This window comes from Notechis scutatus, chromosome 1, assembly GCF_049901735.1.
Source record: "Notechis scutatus isolate UNSWTSFEM ecotype Mainland chromosome 1, rNotScu1.2, whole genome shotgun sequence".
Lineage (NCBI taxonomy): Eukaryota > Metazoa > Chordata > Lepidosauria > Squamata > Elapidae > Notechis > Notechis scutatus.
Window position 1 is genome coordinate 94,023,940 of NC_142009.1, and position 19,245 is coordinate 94,043,184.

General features: G+C 39.6%; 1 protein-coding gene across 1 annotated transcript; it reads left to right on the plus strand.

Moving 5' to 3' along the window:
• The first annotated feature begins 1,412 nt into the window (after nucleotides 1-1,412).
• On the plus strand, nucleotides 1,413-7,145 carry LOC113411185 (trace amine-associated receptor 5). The gene is made up of 3 exons (XM_026666121.2): nucleotides 1,413-1,508; nucleotides 1,980-2,028; nucleotides 4,950-7,145. The coding sequence occupies exon 3, from the start codon at nucleotides 4,995-4,997 to the stop codon at nucleotides 6,018-6,020; it is 1,026 nt and encodes a 341-aa protein (XP_026521906.2). The 5' UTR covers nucleotides 1,413-1,508; nucleotides 1,980-2,028; nucleotides 4,950-4,994; the 3' UTR covers nucleotides 6,021-7,145.
• Nucleotides 7,146-19,245: the final 12,100 nt, after the last annotated feature.

Consider the following 19,245-nt stretch of genomic DNA (forward strand, 5'->3'; position numbering starts at 1 on the left):
TGTGTAATGTGCTTAATAACAATAAATAATGTAAAAAACAAGGAAGCTCAATCATGGATCTGTTGAGAAACAACCTTATTTTAAGTATCTTAGAAACTTAAATACCTTAAATACTTACGTACCTTAGATATTTCCAATATATGTATGATAACATGCAACCATAGATACTTCAGTTATACTTACCTTCTAAAACTGATTCTTTTTCTTTTATTTGCTTAGAAAATTTTAAAAAGTGCTCCAAAGGTGCAAATGTCGATTCTTAACATAAATAAGTAAAGTGACAATATTGATGGAAAAGTAGGGATTCTGCTTCCATTAAGAATTTAAAATTGTGATGACTACCAACCAATGGGTATTCTACTAGTAAAAGCTTCATTGGCCTTTTTCTTTTCCTAGTCCGACATGTGAACCTTTATTCATTGCACAAAAGAAAAACCCAGGTTTTAGTCCACCTCAGAGATGGAAGTTCAGTTGGTGACCTTGGGCCAGCCATTTTCTCTCAGAACAATATATCACAGATTGTTGTTTTAGGTAAAAACAAAAAGGACCATAGTACAGTGGTCACCAACCAGTGGGCCGGACACCACTGGTGATCCATGAGAAAATTTTGGTGGTCCGCAGAGAAATGTCATGCTCCAAAGCTTCCCCCAAAGCAATTAATCCAGGCTGCCCGGGAACACAAGGCTTGTGTCGGTTGCATTGCAAACAACAGGAGGTAGTGAGGGGAGGGGGAAAAGGACGGAGGGGGAGAACTTGCCCCACTCACCCCATGCACCATGCCTAGCCACCAGGCTACTTCTTTCCGCTTCTTTCTTCTTCTGCTTTTGGCTACACACAAGAAAAGCAGCAAAAGTCTTTCTTTCTCTCCCCCAAACTCTGCCAGAAATGAGTCTTTGGGACTCTGCAAGGCATCCTGCTCCAAGAGGCTGTGCCAGCGCAACAAGTCTCAGAAAGACTAATTTCTGGCAGAGTTTGGGAGAGAGAAAGAAAGACTTCTGCTGCTTCTGCTGCTTCTCTTGCATGAAGCCAAAAGTCTCTCTCTCTCTCTCCCCCTGAGAATGGAGCTGGAGACGGTACCTGCGATCCCAAATAAAGAATGATCAATCAGTAAGAAAACAGTTGGGGATTTTTCCTGCAGACTTTTTTGGGATTTTCCCAGGGTCTCTGGTCCACGGGATTTAAAATTATGAGTTTGGTGGTCCCTGAGGTCCAAAAGGTTGGTGACCCCTGCCATAGTGTATACTGTACTTCCCTGGGCTCTTATTTGAAAAAGCGGGTGTAAACTTAACCCAATAAATAAATATTTGTCCATTTGATTCTCTTCAGTCTTATTCCAACAACTGGTAATATTAGCCTACTGCCTCTAATTTATTTATTTATTGGATTTTTATTTCGTCTATCTCACTGATGCAGCTAGTTTGGGCAGCTACTACTAGGCTTAACAAATACGAATCATAATTAGGAGGTACTACCTAGGAATGATAGGAGCTGCAGTGCACAACTCAGAGGTAGGTGCCACTTTTATGGTAGGTTTTATAGACAATTTGTCCCTTATGTAGCAGCTCTGTAATCTTTAATGGAACAAGTCATTCAGTGGTGGGATACAAATTTTTTTACTACCAGTTCTGTGGGCATGGCTTGGTGGGCGTGGCAGGGGAAGGATACTGTAAAATCTCCAGTCAGAGGTGGTATTTGCTGGTTCTCCAAACTACTCAAAATTTCCGCTACTGGTTCTCCAGAACTGGTCAGAACCTGCTGAATACCCCCTCTGAAGTCATTACAATACTTATTTTGTAGGATTATGCTATCATTTATTAAGCAGCAAGGAATATGCTGGTCCATAAACCTCCAGGTACTTCAGTGCACATTGATGCTAAATGAACATGTTGGAGGCCACACCTTCCAATATAATATTCACTAGAGAGGCCTATTATTCCAACTGGATTATATAAGGCCTTACTTGATTTCCTATTCCTCAGATACACAATGAAGACAGACTTTGAAAATTAATGCAGTGGATTCTACCAGGTAAGCTTTTTTCTCCCCTATGTTATTTATATATTTCAATCCCAAGCCAAGAAAGCATGCATTCTTTCTTCTTATTTTTTGCAGTTGTAAAAAAAAAAATACTTTAGGTTTACTTGAACAACACACTGAGCTCATTTTAATGCAAGTGTATATTTGTTTAACCTATACTGCCTTGAAGCTGAAAAGATGTTTGATTTGAAAACAGATGTCTCCTAATACACTTATCAATTGTGTATTCACATTATTCGGCTTTACTTCCGCCTTTCCACATTTCCAAATCGGCGTAGACACTATTTATATTGCAGAATTCTTTATCTCAGCTTATTTGTTTTGTAAGCTAGAAGTTTAATTATTAAACAGCACATCAGTGAAAGAATAATTTCATTGTAATGAAAGTTACCTGCAAGTTGGTTTTCTATTTATATTTTTTATGCAACTGAAAATGAAGGGAAGTCTGCTTGAAAGGAAAGAGAGAGAAAGAGGGAGAAATACAATATCTTCATCAGGGAGGGCATATGATCTCTCTCTCTCTCACTCACTCACTCACAAACACACACACACACACACACGTATCTATTTGCACTGTTATTTTAACAACAAAAACCCTCTTTGCTTTCTCATTCATATTGTAATCAATTATTATCTTTCATTTAGAAAAGCAGCCCACTTTCCAGGAATGCAAAAGAAATACAAGATTAAGCAAAAAAAAAAAGAAAATTATTTAGCAAATGCCCAATCATATGCTACTCATATACCCAGCACTTCCTCTGGCTCAGAGAGCCTCTAATTTCAGTATGATTTATTTCTTTTGAAAAACAGAGCTGCTCTCTTCTGTCTTTTTCTATTTTCTTGTGTGTGGTTTTTTAAAAATTCCTTATTAGTCCACTAGAGAAATGAAGATATGGATGCATTTATGCAGCACCCCAAAAGTCTTGCTTAAGCTACAGGAAAGGGAAAAGGAGATGCACTCCACCCACTCGTCCATCCCGGCAAGCAATTTGGTAAGGTTGGAAAGAGAACAATGAAGAGAGAACCATGCAAATATATACTTGGTGGTAGAGAAGACGAAAAGAAAAAGTTGTAGGTAGGAAACCTGGGGATGCTAGAAATCATTAGAGAGAGATATTAGAATACCCAGAAATATAAACTATTCAGGGTAGGTAATTTCCTAGTAAAGGGCTCTTCAGTCACAGATGTCAATAGGGAAGGGTAGCAAGAATATATTTTACTTGGTGGTCTGGGCACACTAAGACATCCTATTTCCTTTCCTGTTCTGCTCTTAATCTGGGGCCAGATTAGTTGAGTGAGAAGAGTAATTTAGGTAGTAGTGAGTAAGCTCACCTTCTCTGAGATCTACAGATACTCTCCTCCCTTACATTCCTCATATGGAATCAAGTTGTAACTCTTATAGCATTTGTCTTTATTCCTTCACCTCCAAGGATTTAACCAAACCACTTTGAACAAATCCTTCTTTGCCATTCCTGTGTACATTGTCACACAATCGTCTCAAATTCCCCTTTGTCTCTTCCAGTAATCCTTTGCATAGGAGTCCCCAAAATGCATCTTAATTCTCCCTTCTCTTACTGGGTAGCACTTTCAATACAGATATATCCAGTTGTTCTAAAGCCTTATTAAAAATTAAATGGGGGAAAAAATCATTCCTTACCTTTATTAAGACTTTGTCTCAAAAACTGAATAAGTAAGTTTGCGCTATAGCAATAGCAACAGCACTTAGACTTATAAACTGCCCCATAGTGCTTTACAGCACTCTCTGGGCAGTTTACAATGACAGCACATTACCCCCAACAATCTGGGCCCTAATTTTACCCATCTCGAAAGGAGGGAAGGCTGAGTCAACCTTGAGTCGGTCAGGATCGAACCCCTGGCAGTCAACAGAGCTAGCCGGCAATACTGCTTTCTAACCACCGTGCCACCACAGGTGCCTCATCTAGCTAGCAAAATTGAATTCATCTTTAAATTTCACTATCTCAGTAATCACAGAAATGAAAAAATGGGAAGGGACAATATACAAACCTTTTCATATATATATTTTCTTAAAAGGTAGGAGATATAACAGATGTGCACATTGATTGATGGTAAAGATAAGAACTAAGTGTCAACCAGTGGTAGGATTCAAATTTTTTTACTACTGGCTCTGTGGGCATGGCTTGATGGGGGTGGCAGGGGAAGGATACCATAAAATCTCCAGTCAGAGGTGGTATTTGCTGGTTCTCCGAACTACTCAAAATTTCCGCTATTGGTTCTCCAGAACTGGTCAGAACCTGCTGAATACCACCTCTGGTGTCAACCCTGAAGCTGACCTGATTGAGGCCATTTTGAAGCTTTACTGCTGCCACAGCTGAAGCTGAGGGATAGGGAGGGGGGATTAGAGATAACTGGGGTTTGTAGTCAAAACAAAATACTTTTTCTTGGGATGCAAGGACGTTCCAACAGGCGCTCGGAAGGAGGAGAATGAGGTTGTCCAGCAAATGGACTGTATCCTCCTTGGACCATGTGACTGATTGTTTTGAGAAAGCGAAAAACGTTTACTTTTACTTTGGATGAAAACTATGGGAACTGTTAGAATCCGTTTTCACCAAGTTTGTGCCAGTATGACATATCCAATAAACCTCTTCTTTGAGGAATCTGCCTGCCTTGGAGTTTTGATTGCTATGGGTATGTTACTTGGAACCTTGACACTAAGAATGATTCCACAGTGACCAATCAAGAAAGAGAAGAGCTGAGTAATGTTGAGTACTGAACCAATGGGATTATACCAGATGGAATGATGACACATTTTTCATGTAGCGCATTAGGCTACAGTAGCAATCTTTCAACCTCTGACTCATATTGTTTCCCAGTGTTGGGGATCACATTCTCTGCCTCATGGTTCACACAATCCCCCTCTTTTTAAATTACAGAACATTTGCTGTAGCAGAAAGAAATTGAACGCAGTTGGAAGCCAAATGAGCTCCGCAGCGGAAGAAACTACGCCAGTCCCGCTGTGCTTTCCGGTGAATGGATCCTGCCCAAGAACCCTCCAACCCTTTGGAGTCCAGTTAGCCATTTACATGGTCTGCGCTATCGGTGTTTTAGTTACCATAATGGGGAATCTCTTGGTGATGATTTCCATCTTCCACTTCAAAATACTTCACACTCCTACTAACTTCTTGCTACTCTCTCTTGCCCTGGCAGATCTCCTCCTGGGCTTAACAGTCCTCCCCTTCAGCACAATCCGCTCTGTGGATAGCTGCTGGTATTTTGGAGATGACTTTTGCCGGCTCCACACGTTTCTGGACACGGTCTTTTGCTTGACTTCCATATTCCACCTCTGCTTTATCTCTGTCGACCGTCACTCTGCCATCTGCGACCCTTTGCTCTATCCCACCAAGTTCACCATACGGGTGGCTTGCGTCTACATAACCCTGGGGTGGGGGGTTCCTGTGGTTTACACGTTCATCTTCCTTTACAGCAAAGGAATTGAGGAAAAGCTAGGCCAGTTTCTGCAAGACTTGCCCTGCATTGGGAGTTGTCAGCTGCTGTACAACAAGCTCTGGGGCTGGATCAACTTCCCAGTCTTCTTCTTTCCCTGCCTCATCATGTTAGGGTTATACATCAAAATATTTATTGTGGCAACTAGACAAGCTAAACAGATCAGCAACATGAACAAAAAACCCAGAGGGAGCAAACCTCAAACAGGAGCTGCAAAAAGAGAAAGGAAGGCAGCAAAAACCTTAGGTATCGCCGTAGGAATCTACCTCTTATGCTGGTTGCCATTTACCATAGACACTATGGTAGACAGCCTGCTGGATTTCATTACCCCTCCTGTTGTGTTTGATGTTCTTATTTGGTTTGCTTACTTTAATTCTGCCTGTAACCCCTTGATTTATGTGTTTTCCTATCGTTGGTTCAGGAAAGCCGTGAAGCTCATTTTAACATGCCAGGCCTTCTCTACGAGAACATCTTCAATTGATCTATATCAAGAGGAATAATCTGTGGTTGGGAGGGCAAATATGGTTGTTGGGGGGGGGAGTAGAAAATAGTATTCCCACCCACCTTGTAATCAAAGCACATAAAACTAAAGGTCAATGAAGCTATTTTGGAATAGAGATGAGAAAGCCTTCTTCTTCCTGACAATCAAATAACAATCATGAATTAAATAGCTCCTCATTTTCTGCTCATTCATCACACACACACACACACACACACACACACTGCCAATCACTTTCTTGGGTAGATGCTTTATTTAATTAATTAATTAATTAATTTGTTTGCTGCCCATTGCACTTTACTTTTCCTGAGAGTAGTGCTAAAGTCAACATCAAAGGATTCCAACTTGATTCCACTAGGTTCAGGGCAACCTAATGTGCTTTTATTCATTTAATTTTTCTTTCTACATTTATTACAAGAATGATTTTGTTTTAGTAATGAAATGAGAGCAGCCCAAAGGTGCTTTTTTGAGAGGCAACTGGACTTCCTTATTTTTCTTTGAAGACGTTTCGCTTCTCATCCAAGAGCTGAAGAAGCTTCTCAGATGAGAAGCAGAATGTCTTCAAGGAAAAACCAGAAAGTCCAGTTGCCTCTTGAAAAAGCACCTTTGGGACAACCATGGCCTGGATGTCTGAGAATCTCTATAAACAAATGGGATCAGCATTGTCCAGGCCTAGCCATTCATTTCAGCCAAACTGAGTCAAAATAGGGTTGAAAGCTTGAAAAGGTTAAATAGGAACTGGAGATTAATTGTAGAAGGCAATTTTACTTGGAGACATCAGTAAATCAAAGCTCATTTGCTTTTAAAATAATATATCTATATTTCAACTATAATAAGGAATAATAACAAAAAGACAAATGGGAATACATTAAAAAAGAAATGTTCTTTTTGAAAGAGGTTATATGTGGTTGCATGTTCAAAACCTAATCATCACTACTTATTTATTAGGAAATATTTTCCCCATGTTTGATCATATACTGCATGCAAAAAAGAAACACAAGTGAATCTCTTTGGAAATAATTATTTGATGTGAAGAAATATGTAAATATCAATGATTTGTTCAGTATCTTTGAGCTTCAATTACATGTAAGCAATAAAATCTGAACTCTCTTGATCAACTGCAAAATGTGTCTTGTCTCCTTTTTGCTTGGTATCAAAACCATGGACATTGGCTTCTGGAGTTGTATATTAATCAAGCAGACATGTAGCTGCTTGACACATCGTACTATGCCGTTACTTGTTTAATCATATGCTGTTTGGGTTAAAGGACAGGCTGAACCAAAACCAAACCAAGTATATCAGCATGATATGCAAATCCAGCCCTTCCCAATTAGGATGTTAAGCTTACTTCAGATATGGGAAGAGAGAATGTTGCCAGGCCACCCAGATATTGTGAAACAGTCAGAAATAGTTGCTATGCACACTTTGTCCTCTTGCTGTATCTCTCCTCCTCTCCTTTTTAACAAATCTCCTTTTTAAATCAGAGCTAACGGAAAATGATTAATTATAACTATGGTATCCTCTTCACAAAAGTACCACCACTCTAATTATGGTGGCACTGAAAGTAAAAGGAATTTCATGGTAAGGAAAGAAGAAATGAACTGAAAGTGAAGTTCACCCATCCCTCTTAAGATCGCCATTCTGCTCCAGATTAGACAATTTTAGGCAGTCCTTAGATCAGGGGTGTCAAACTCGATTTCATTGAGGGACACATCAGGGTTGTGTTTGACCTGGGGGAAAGCAAGGGGCAGGTACCAGGGGGGCTGACCAGCTCAATGTCACTTATGTCGGGGATGGCTGTGGTGCAGTGGTGGGATTCAAATTTTTTTACTACCGGTTCTGTGGGCGTGGCTTGGTGGGCATGGCAGGGGAAGAATACTATAAAATCTCCAGTCAGAGGTGGTATTTGCCAGTTCTCTGAACCACTCAAAATTTCCACTACTGGTTCTCCAGAACTGGACAGAACCTACTTAATACCACCTTTGCTGTGGTGGCCAGCGAAAATGGGCTCCTGAGTTCCATTTCCGGCTGCAACGGCCTGCTGCAACCCTCTGCAAGCAAAAATGGAGCTCACAAGCTCCATGTTTGCTGGCAGAGGCACCACGGGCCAGTCCTTCACTATTTCCAGGGAAGCCCCATGAGCCAGATCTAAGTACCCCATGGGTTGGATCCAGCCCGCGGGCCTTGAGTTTGACTTAGATTAAAAAAGAAAAAGATGAAACAATTCATTTTTCCCTTCCCATTACAACATTAGATTGGGTAAGTTTGGTCATCTTATACTAAAGCAATACTTCAGTCAACATTGTTATGCTCATTTTTATCTACCATTCTGGTAAAGCAAAACTGTTGTAGTTTGCTTTTCTCCCAGAGGCGTGTGGCTTAGCAGTGAAAGATGGTGAGCTTGTCAACTAGAAAGCTGACAGCCCAGGTTCAAGACCCAAGCTACCTAGCACCTAGCAGTTTGAAAGCATGCAAATGCAAATAGATGAATAGGTACCACTTTGGTGGGAAGGTAACAGCATTCCGTGCACCTTTGGCGTATAGCCATGCTGGCCACATGACCACGGAAATTGTCTTCAGATAATGCTGGCTCCCTCAACCAAGAAATGGAGATAAGCATTGTGCCCTAAAGTTGGACATGACATGATAGGAAAACCTTTTTTTTTTTTTTGCATTTCTCCCAATCTTGCAAGTTATTTAAACTATATGGGTCTGTTTTATCTGTTGCAGCACTATAGAGATAGACATTGGCTCCTAGCCCCAATAACACCGAAATGATGAAATATAACTTACAACATCACAATTTGAGTTCCACTCCTTTGTATGTGACTCACAATATGTGTGCCGATATGAAGGAAGGCAAACTTTCTGCAGTGACACACTTTACCCCACTGCAAGCTGGGGATTTTTATAATTAACACATTAGATTATTTATTTCATCATGGCAAGAATGATAAAGAGGATGCCTTCTCTGTCTCACTTCAAATTTGCTTTTGAATGTTAGGTACTAGTTACATGTCACTGAACCCTCATGAACCAAGGCACTCTATCTTTGAATAACCAATATAAGGATCATATACAGGGAAGATCCATTGCCTTCCATTGAGGACCTGTATACTGCACTAGTGAAAAAGTGGGCTGTGAAAATATTTACAGATCCCTCATATCCTGGACATAAATTGTATGATGTGATTGCTTATTTGTATCCTATGACTATAATTAAATGTTGTATCTTATGATTCTTGATGAATGTATCTTCTTTTTATGTACACTGAGAACATATTCACCAAAGACAAATTCCTTGTGTGTCCAATCACACTTGGCCAATAAAGCATTCTATTCTATTCTGTTCTGTTCTGCTCTGCTCTGCTCTGCTCTGCTCTGCTCTGTTCTATTATATTTCTGGAGTTCTAGTTGGCTGCTTATTGGGAAAACAATGCTGGTCAGCTTTAATCTGATCAATTCTTATACTTTTTCACTTGGTTGTGATGTTCTTCTCCCATGAAAAAGGCTTAGAAAAAGGTGAAATATAGATAGTCCTCATTTGGTGACTGCCTTATTTAGTAACAGTGGTGAAAAAATAACCTTACAAACAATCCTCATATTTATCAAAGTCATCAGCGAGATGGGTGAGAAATAAATTTGATAATAATTATGACCTTCACAGCTTTGTAAAACAAAAGAGACCTGGTACAACATCAAAAACAATTGCAGTGCCACTTAGTAATCACTTCACTTAATGACCAAATTGCTGGTCTCATTTGTGGTAGTTAAAGAAGGACTTCCTATAAATATTTTATGATACAATAGAGTCCAACACCTTGTATTCTGAATAAAATCACAACAAATTGGGTGCATTTTAAAGGAAAAACTGGTGGTCCATTCTTCATTTAATTTAGAGGTGTTTATTTGGATGCATTGCTGACAAATTGTTCATGAACAAGCAACCATGTTCAGCAGTATAAATTAGCTAGCTCTTACCTAGTTCTTTTCAGTTTTGTTATCAATTGCCATGTAAGATTGTCAATTATTTGTTCTAAGAGAAGAACCAGCTTTTTCAAGCTATAAAATGAAAAATGGCATCCATTAAAGCAATGACTTTGTTAGGTAGTGAATTAATTAGTACATGATTTTGAATGGCAACAAACTTTTATTAGATAATAAGAGTTCAGAGACTGAGTCATAGGGAAAAAATGATATTTCAGCCATGTCTGTACTAGGTTATACTGTTGTGAAAATAGTCTGGCTTTTCCAATGGAGAGCATCCATCACTTCCAAAAGCTAAAATCTCACAAGTTATTGTATAGTATCCAAAATATAAGATCTCATTATTCCAAGATGGTAAATATCTTCAGAGGTTCAGCACAAGTTTTATTATATATCAAATGGAAGTATCTAAGAATGGGACAGATACTTTGACATATGAAGGTGTGCATTTGCAGACTGGATCCTGAAATATACAAGGCAAAGATAATAATCAGATTCACACACTATGCTACATTATAGTTTATTTAATAAGAAGTTGTGCATTAAACCACACTTGTTTGGTGCATACAACTGGCTGCCACAAACTATTGTTCAGATATCATAATGGCTGGGTTCAGACAACAGGCTAAGCCAATAGTGAACATTACATTCTGGTTTAAAGCAACGTGTGGAACCTCTCTGATCTGCCCAGCTGTTCACAGCTACCATAGGTGATTTTTGTGTGAGAGAAGATATATGAGAAAGTCTGGGAGAACAGGAATCTTGCATACTGGAAAGATGGGTTATCTTGTCTGTTGCCAGGATGTCGTTGTTACCTTTTGTTGTTCTCTACAGTATTGACTGTGGAAAAACTGTGTTACACATGAGTTAAAACCCTGGATGGAAAACAAATACTCTCACTTACTATAATGAATCATCCTTCAATTGATGTTGTGGAGGATTTAATCGATATTACTCTGTGTGTTCAAGTTAGCTTGATGGTTTAGATTTTTGCTGTATTTATATTTATTTAATCTCTCTCTCTCTCCTTCCTTCCCTTCCTCCCTTTCCCTCTCCCTTTGTTTTATTACATTTTTAATTTTTTTTTGTATATGCATATTGTTCTCCTTCTTTATGTTTATGTATTAAAAGCAATTAAAAGAGGTAAAAATATGTAATCAGCAAAGTTTAAAAAACCAGAATAAATCACACATTCTTTTAACAGACGAGGAAGAGGAAGGCTTGCCGTCAGAAGTTGTGGGCGCTTCATCACTGGAGGCTTTTAAGAAAAGACTGGACAGCCACTTCTCTGGAATGGTAGGGTCTCCTGCTTGTGTGGGGTCGCTTCCAATTCTGTTATTCTGAAAAGAAACTCAGAATAGACTCAGATAAGACTTAAAACTTTGCTAACACCAGGTGAGGCACTGAAAAGGAGTGTTCAACTTCTCTGCAGCCGGAAAATGTGAGAAGCAGTTTCTACTGATAACAACACAGCCGAACAAGAAATCCATAACCAGTATAAAATAATGTTAAAATGTTAGACTAGGAGAACAACGGGAAACAGGGGCATCTCTAGTCATTCTGCTCCAGAAACCTCAGTTGATATAATTGGCCCATTTTCTGTGCCAACATCTCTCACAGGCTTGCTAGAAGGTAACTTAAGCTCTTGGGAGGAAAGGCAAGATGGATATACTGTAAATCTAATAAATCAAAATCTAAAACAGATTATAAGATGTTTTACAGGTGGCATTTTCCCCTGACAAGAATAGCAAGAATGTTCAAGAACAAATCTGAAAAATGTTGGAAATGTCATCAGACACCTGGCTCATATATGTGGTGGACTTATGCGGATGCTAAAAAATATTGGACTAAAATCCACACGTGGTTGGAAAAAATGACAAAAAAGCATATAGAAACCAGAGATATTTCTATTGGGAATTCTACCTGAAATATATAGTAAAGAATTGAAATACCTGATTGTAAATGTATTAACAGCGGCTAGAATTGTATTTGCCAAAAAACTGGAAAAATGAGAAAATACCATCACAGGAGGAAATCATTAAGAAAATATTGGAATGTGCTGAAATGAGTAGATTGACATTTGAAATCAGAGAACAAGATGATAAACAATTTTATAAAATTTGGGATCTATTTTATCAATGGTTAGACAATAAAACATGGTAATGAAATGTAGATTCTTAGAAAATAATAAATATATAAAGATGTATTCTTTTCTTATTATGTCTACAAAATGATTGTAGGATAGATTTGAGATGATAATATGAACTGTCATAAAACAAATTAAGTAAAATATGGATTATTTAGTAAAACATGAATGAATAAAAGTATAGTCAAATGATTGATTAACAATGATATTAATGTATTTAATATTTGCTTGAAAATATGAGAATATATACAATGTAATTGTAATTGAAGACTATGAAATGGAAGCACAAAACAATTTGTAAACCAACTGACACACTGTATATGTGTATATATGGAAGATGGCTTGATGTTTTTATGTTTTGTTTGTCTATGTTTGTCTTAAAAACCAATAAAAAATTATATATATATATTAAAAAAAAATCTAAAACAGATTGAATAAAGAATACAAGTTTGTGTGTGTGTGCACATGTGCACCAAGACACTTGATTTTTGGACAGCATTAGCGAACTATGAAAAGGACTTTATGACACTGATATTTGGCTCCCCCTTGTGGCTGGATGAGATTTTGCATGTAATATCTACAGCTCCTTGACATTTCTCTAAGCTTGTCATCTTCTCCCATCTTCTTGCCAATTGTCTGTAGCAACATTTTATTCAAGGTTCCATTCTTCCGTAACATTAGGCAGAACCACTACTAGGTTTTCAGGCTAAAGATTCCCACTCCACACATAAAGGCTTCTTTTACAACCTGTCAGAATGGATTCAAGCCTAACTTGTAAAATAGGCCTATTAAAATCACTAGATCCGTGATGGCGAACCTATGGAATGCATGCAAGAGGTGGCACGCAGAGACCTCTCAGTGGGCATGGGTGCCATCGCCAGCTGCTCTTCTGGTTTCTGGTGCGCCAACCAGCTGGTCTTCGCGGGTGCCAGAACACCAGAAAATGGCCCAAAAATCACCCAAAAAACAGGCAGGTTTTTTGGCCATTTTCAGGCCATTTTCTGGAGCGTTTTCAGGCTATTTTCCAGGCTGTGTTCAGGCCACTTTTGGCCCAAAAAACAGCCTGAAAATGGCCTGAAAAACGATCTGAAAAGGGCCAAAATGGTCCCCAAAACAGCCAAAAAAACCAGGCATGTGCATACCGGCCAGCTGGTCTTTGGTTCTCTGGCACTCCAGCTTGGGCACTCAGTGCCAAAAAAGTTCACCATCACTGCACTAGACCAAATTGGCTCTCCTTTTATTTTTGGATTGATGTCTTTATTGTTCTAGCTACCCAGTGTTTCACTCTGAAATAAATGGAAGCCGATTTTCTGGCTGGCCTCTTCAAATCATATCCAAATGCAGGTAGTCCTCGACTTACAACAGTTTGTTTCGTGACCATTCAAAGTTACGATGACACTGAAAAATGTGACTTATGACCATTTTTCAGTTACGACTTGTGCAGCACCATGATCATGTGTCAAAATTCAGATGCTTGGCAGCTGGTTCATATTTATGATGGTTGCAGTGTCCTGGGGTCATGTGCTTGATCCCCTTTTGTGACCTTCTCTCTAGTTAAGTCAATGGGGAAGCCAGCTTCACAAAACAACCGGGTTACTAACTTATCAAATGCAGTGATTCACTTAACGACAGTGACAAGAAAGGTTGCAAAATGGGGCAAAATTCACTTAACAAATGTCTCTCTTAGCAACAGAAAGTTTAGGCTCAATGGTGGTTATAAGTCGAGGACTACCTGTATATAAAGATAAAGGCAGTGGTGGGATTCAAATTTTTTTTACTACCGGTTCTGTAGGCATGGCTTGGTGGGCGTGGCAGGGGAAATTTACTGCAAAATCCCATTCTCTCCCCACTCCACTAACCTGATTTCCAGCTCCGTTCTCATGTGCAGCGCAACAAAAGGAGACCCAGCCAATCAGCTGGGACTCGGGAAGCAGATAATAGATGGGGGCGGGGCTAGTCAGAGGTGGTATCCAGGACTGGTCAGAACCTGCTGAATACCATCTCTGAGTAAAGGATGCCCTATTGATCTGACTTTAAGGCATGGTGTTAATCTCTGTTTAAGGGAACCAGCATTATCTGAAGACAATTTCCATGGTCATGTGACCAGCATGACTATACATCAAAAGGTGCACAGAACCCTATTTACCTTCCCACTGAAGCGGTACCTATTTATCTACTCGCATTTGCATGCATTTGAACTCCTAGGTGGGCAGGAGCTGAGGCAAGTAATGGGAGCTCACCCCCATTGCATGGAGCTCAGCTCTCAAACCTGAGTTGTCAGCTGCAGCTTTGCAGCTGACCAGCTCATTGTTTTTAACCTCTGTTCCATTGCACCCCTATTCAAATATATATTTATTAGATAATAGTGACTGGGCATGTTATTTATTTTTAACCTTTCTGTGTAGGAAAATAAATTCTCTTCTTTGAAACAAAGTTCAAGAGAATACCAGGAAATTCTATCCTTAAATAGGTAATTCAGAAAAAAACACTCAGTTTCATTTATTACAGATATAGTAATTGTCTTGTTGGAAGTTAAAAACCCACTCCTCTCCTAGGAAAATGAAATATTTTAGGATATACTAAAAAGGCAGCATATTCTCCCTAAAAAGAAAAGTAGAAACACAGGGGCAGAAATTCAGCCCCCATTTTTGCTAATGGGCCATTACTCTGGCCTGGGCCAGTCTATTTTTCAAAACAAAGATCTACCTCCTTCAAGCAGGCCCACAATAGGAATTGCCCAAAGCTCTTCCATTACATCATCATCCAGCAAGGCTCAAAGAAGCCTGGGACTCAGGACAGCCTACAGAGTTGCCCCTGCATGGCCCCATAGGAGTCTGACAACCAATCAGAATACAAGCTCAAATTCAAATCCCAACAGAGGGTATATAAGGAACTCTCAGCATCTCAGCCTCCCTTCTTTTCCTTCACCCAATATCCTGAAGAGTGTGATCATCCTTTTCACTTTGGAGCTCCAAGCCATGTGGTCCTGTCCACCATTAAACCATCTCTCCAAACAGCCTCCATGTTTCCAGTGTCTTTCTTCCCCACTTGGAACTGAACCCAGAAGGATATTTCTTCCAACAGTTTAATATCATCTTCATCATCACCCTCATCCTAACCATTGTCTATCCACTGCAGGATGAAGACCTCCTCTGCATGTTTACAACCAATATAGTCTGGAACTTTCTTTTCCCAATTGGAACCACAATACTTGCTGATGTCATCGATCCAATCTTGTTTTCGGTCTCTTTTGTGAACGCTTTTTATCAAGTGGGATCCATTCCATGACTGCCGTGATTCACTTGCCATCATTTCTTCTTGCTAGCTGACCTCCCCATTTCCATTTCAATTCTCTTGATGATATCGTACACTTTCATTCGTTCTCTAATCTATGTGCAGGTCTTTCTATCTGGTAAAAACGGAGCACGTATCCTTCCATGGCTTGTTTGTTCCACTTGTAGCATTTGTATCGACTGTGAGGTTAGTGTCCATGTTTCACCGGCTTATATTAGAGCAGCGCATACTGATGGAAAACGTTTCCCTTCAGGCATGGGAGGAGGTTGTTCTTGAAAATTATGGATCAACTGAATTTTCTTAGGAGAATATTGCACTCGTGAAGAAAAAAAACTATATTTCTTGAAACGATAAATTCACGCATTTCATATTTATACGACTATATGAACTGCAATATGTGTAGAACTAGATATATATAATTTCTATTAAATTAATAAAATCAATTAACAATTAATTAATAAAATTAATATAATTTCTGTTAAATTAATAAAATCAATTAATAATTAATTAATAAAATTAATATAATTTCTATTAAATTAACAAAAGGGGTATTATCCATATCCCTTTAAGTTCTTCACCCTTCCTTGAGTAGAGAAAAATAAGTTTCAATTTTCCACGTTTATGAAAGAAATGTGACAAAGTTTAAGAACAGTAAAGGTGTCTAGAAATATAAATGTGTGTGTGTTACCATCATTTTATGAAATTAGAATTTCTATAGAATGCCTAGGAAATCTATAGACTGCCAAAAATGGAACATCAAAATATGAAATGCTTAATATTTCACACATTTCCTAGGCGTTCTATGCAATGCTAAAAAAACAAACTGCAATTCTAAAATGCAATTCTAGCCTTCTTTGTTGCAACCAGTCGGTCAATACTGGTCTTTTTCCTCTTGTTTTTCCAGTTGGAAAGTCTTGTACTTTATTTTGCATTTCTTCTTTCATTTTCATATATGTCTTTTCAATAAAGAATACTGTAAGAATATAGAATAACAGAGTTGGAAGGTACCTTGGAGGTCTTCTATCTAGTCCAACACCCTGCTTAGGCAGGAAATTCTATATCATTTCAGACAAACCCTTAACCCAGAGGTCCCCAAACTTGGCAACTTTAAGACTTGTGGGCTTCAAATCCCAGAATTCTGGGAATTGAAGCCCACAAGTCTTAAAGTTGCCAAGTTTGGGGACCTCTGGGTTAAGGGTTCAGACAGAAGGTTAAAAAGAGATTTTTAAAGAAGAGATTAAACAGCCATTTGTCCAGAATGGTATAGAACAGGGTGTCAACCTGGCACTTTAAGCCTGGAGGACTTCAACTTGCAGAATTCCCCAGCCAGCTTTGCTGGCTGGGGAATTCTGGGAGTTGAAGTCCTCCAGGCTTAAAGTTGCCAAGGTTGGACACCCCTGGTATAGAATCTCCTGCTTGAGTGAGAGGATTGGACTAGAAGACTAGAAGATACCCTACAAGGTCTCTTCCAACGAGGGGCAGGATTCAATTTTTTTAACAACTGGTTCTGTGGGCGTGGCTTAGTTGGTGGACGTGGCTTGGTGGTCATGTTATTGGCTGGGCGTGGCCAACTCAATATCACTCACATCGAGGCACGCATCTCCTCGCCTGGCCTCTCATGATGGTGGGGATGCTGCAACAGTCGTAAGTGTGAAAAAACGGTCATAAGACACTTTTTTCAGTGCCATTGTAACTTTAAACGGTCACTCCACACAAGCAAAGTACCAGCAAAGGAAGGGAAAGAAAACTCCAGAGAGGTTCTTGAGACAGGAAGTCTAGTCCTGCCAAGAATGTAATAAGTGTTAACGGAGAGGCCGTTTCTGTAAGCAACACCAGAATGTTTCCTTCCTGCCTTCCTTACAGGATTAGGCCAGTAATTTCTTCTAACAACCGGTTCTCCAAACTCCTTAGAATGTTAACAACCGGTTCTAGAGAATAGGTGAGAACTGGTAGAATCCCACCCCTGCGTCCAACTGTATCATTCTGTTATTCTTATAATTGTAAAGATTCTTCTTACAATAATCTTCCCACCCAGAAGTGGTATTCAGCAGGTTCTGACCAGTTCTGGAGAACTGGTAGCGGAAATTTTGAGCAGTTCAGAGAACTGGCAAATACCACCTCTGACTTGTCCCGCCCCCATCTCTTCTCTGCCTCCCGAGTCCCAGCTGATTGGCTGGGTCTTCTTTTGTTGTCCTGCACAGGAGAACGGAGCTGGAAAGCAGGTTAGTGGGGGTGGAGAGGGAATGGGATTTTGCAGTAACCTTCCCCTGCCACACCCACCAGGCCACGCCATGCCCGCCATGCCCGCCACGCTACACCCACAGAACTGGTAGTAAAATTTTTTGAATCCCACGACTGTTCCCACCTTTATTTCTTATATGATTTTCATCCATAAGGATAAGTTAGTAATGTTTTAAATCAATTAAGAACAAGATTGGAAAGCCTCAACAACCTGATGGGGCACAGGTCATCCTCAACTTAAAACAGTTCATTTAGTGACCATTTTCAAAGTTACAACGGCACTGGCAAAAGTTACTTATGACAAGGTTTCCTATTTACAGCTGTTGCAGCATCCCCATAGTCACGTGATCAAAATTCAGATCCTTAGCAATGGACTCACATTTATGACGGTTCCCCAGTGCCCCGGGGTCATATGATTCCCTTTTGCGACTTTCTGACCAACAAAGTCAATGGAGAAGCTTGATTTACTTAACAACCATGTTAGTAACTGAACTGCAGTGATTCATTTAACAACGGTGTCAAAAAAGGGCGCAAAATAAGGCAAAACTCACTTAATAATTAGCGATAGAAATTTTGGGCTCAGTTGTGGTTGTTAAGTCAAAGACTTATCAGTATAACATTTCTACATGAATTAGGAAAAAAAAAATCCAAACACAGTCACTGAAATCTGCCTATTGTTGTTATCAGTCTGCCATCTGGTGGCCAACTTGATAACTGTGACTGTTTCTATGTAGCCATCATGAACATTCAACAACCAACATGCTTAATAGGCCTTAAATATCAGTTTGTATAAATTCATTCGCCTACTTACTTACTTAAAAATATTTGCCTGCCAGTTGTACGATTTCAGATTTCATAATCTAAAAACAAAACTATTAAAATAATACAAAAACCAAAACTGTTAAAATAGCTGTCTCGAATTAATCTTCAGATATTTTAGAGTTCAAGTCCCATCACAGTTAGTCTTCAAGGCCAATGTTCTTTTTACCTAAAAATACAAAACAAAAAACAAAAAACAACCCACTATTTGATTTTTGCGAGGGTCGTGGTCTCCCAGGCTCAGAGGTCCCTGTATGAAGTATATTATCTCAACCTTTTGCAGTCAGGATTCAGGCGAGGCTTATTGTATTAAGACAACATTGTTCATACTTGCGGATGACCTTTGGAGGGCTCAGGATGGGAGTGGTCAGTCCCTTCTGAATTCTCGGCAGCTTTCAATACCATCAACCATGCTATCTTGCTGCATCAGCTCTGGAGATTGGGAATACAAGGCACTGGAGGGAGAGAGACCAGCTGCAAGTCAACCATCGCAAGATAGAGGGGTTGTGGGCAGAGGGGGTATTCAGCAGGTTCTGACCAGTTCTGGAGAACCGGTAGCAGAAATTTTGAGTAGTTTGGAGAACCGGAAAATACCACCTCTGACTTGTCCCGACCCCATCTCTTCTCTGCCTCCCGAGTCCCAGCTGATTGGCTGGGTCTTCTTTTGTTACCCTGCACAGGAGAACAGAGCTGGAAAGCAGGTTAGTGGGGTGGGGAGGGGAGGGAAAGGGGATTTTGC

Excerpts from the sequence above, each read along its gene's own strand:
- LOC113411185 (XM_026666121.2), top strand. The coding sequence starts at position 4,995 with ATGAGCTCCGCAGCGGAAGAAACTACGCCAGTCCCGCTGTGCTTTCCG.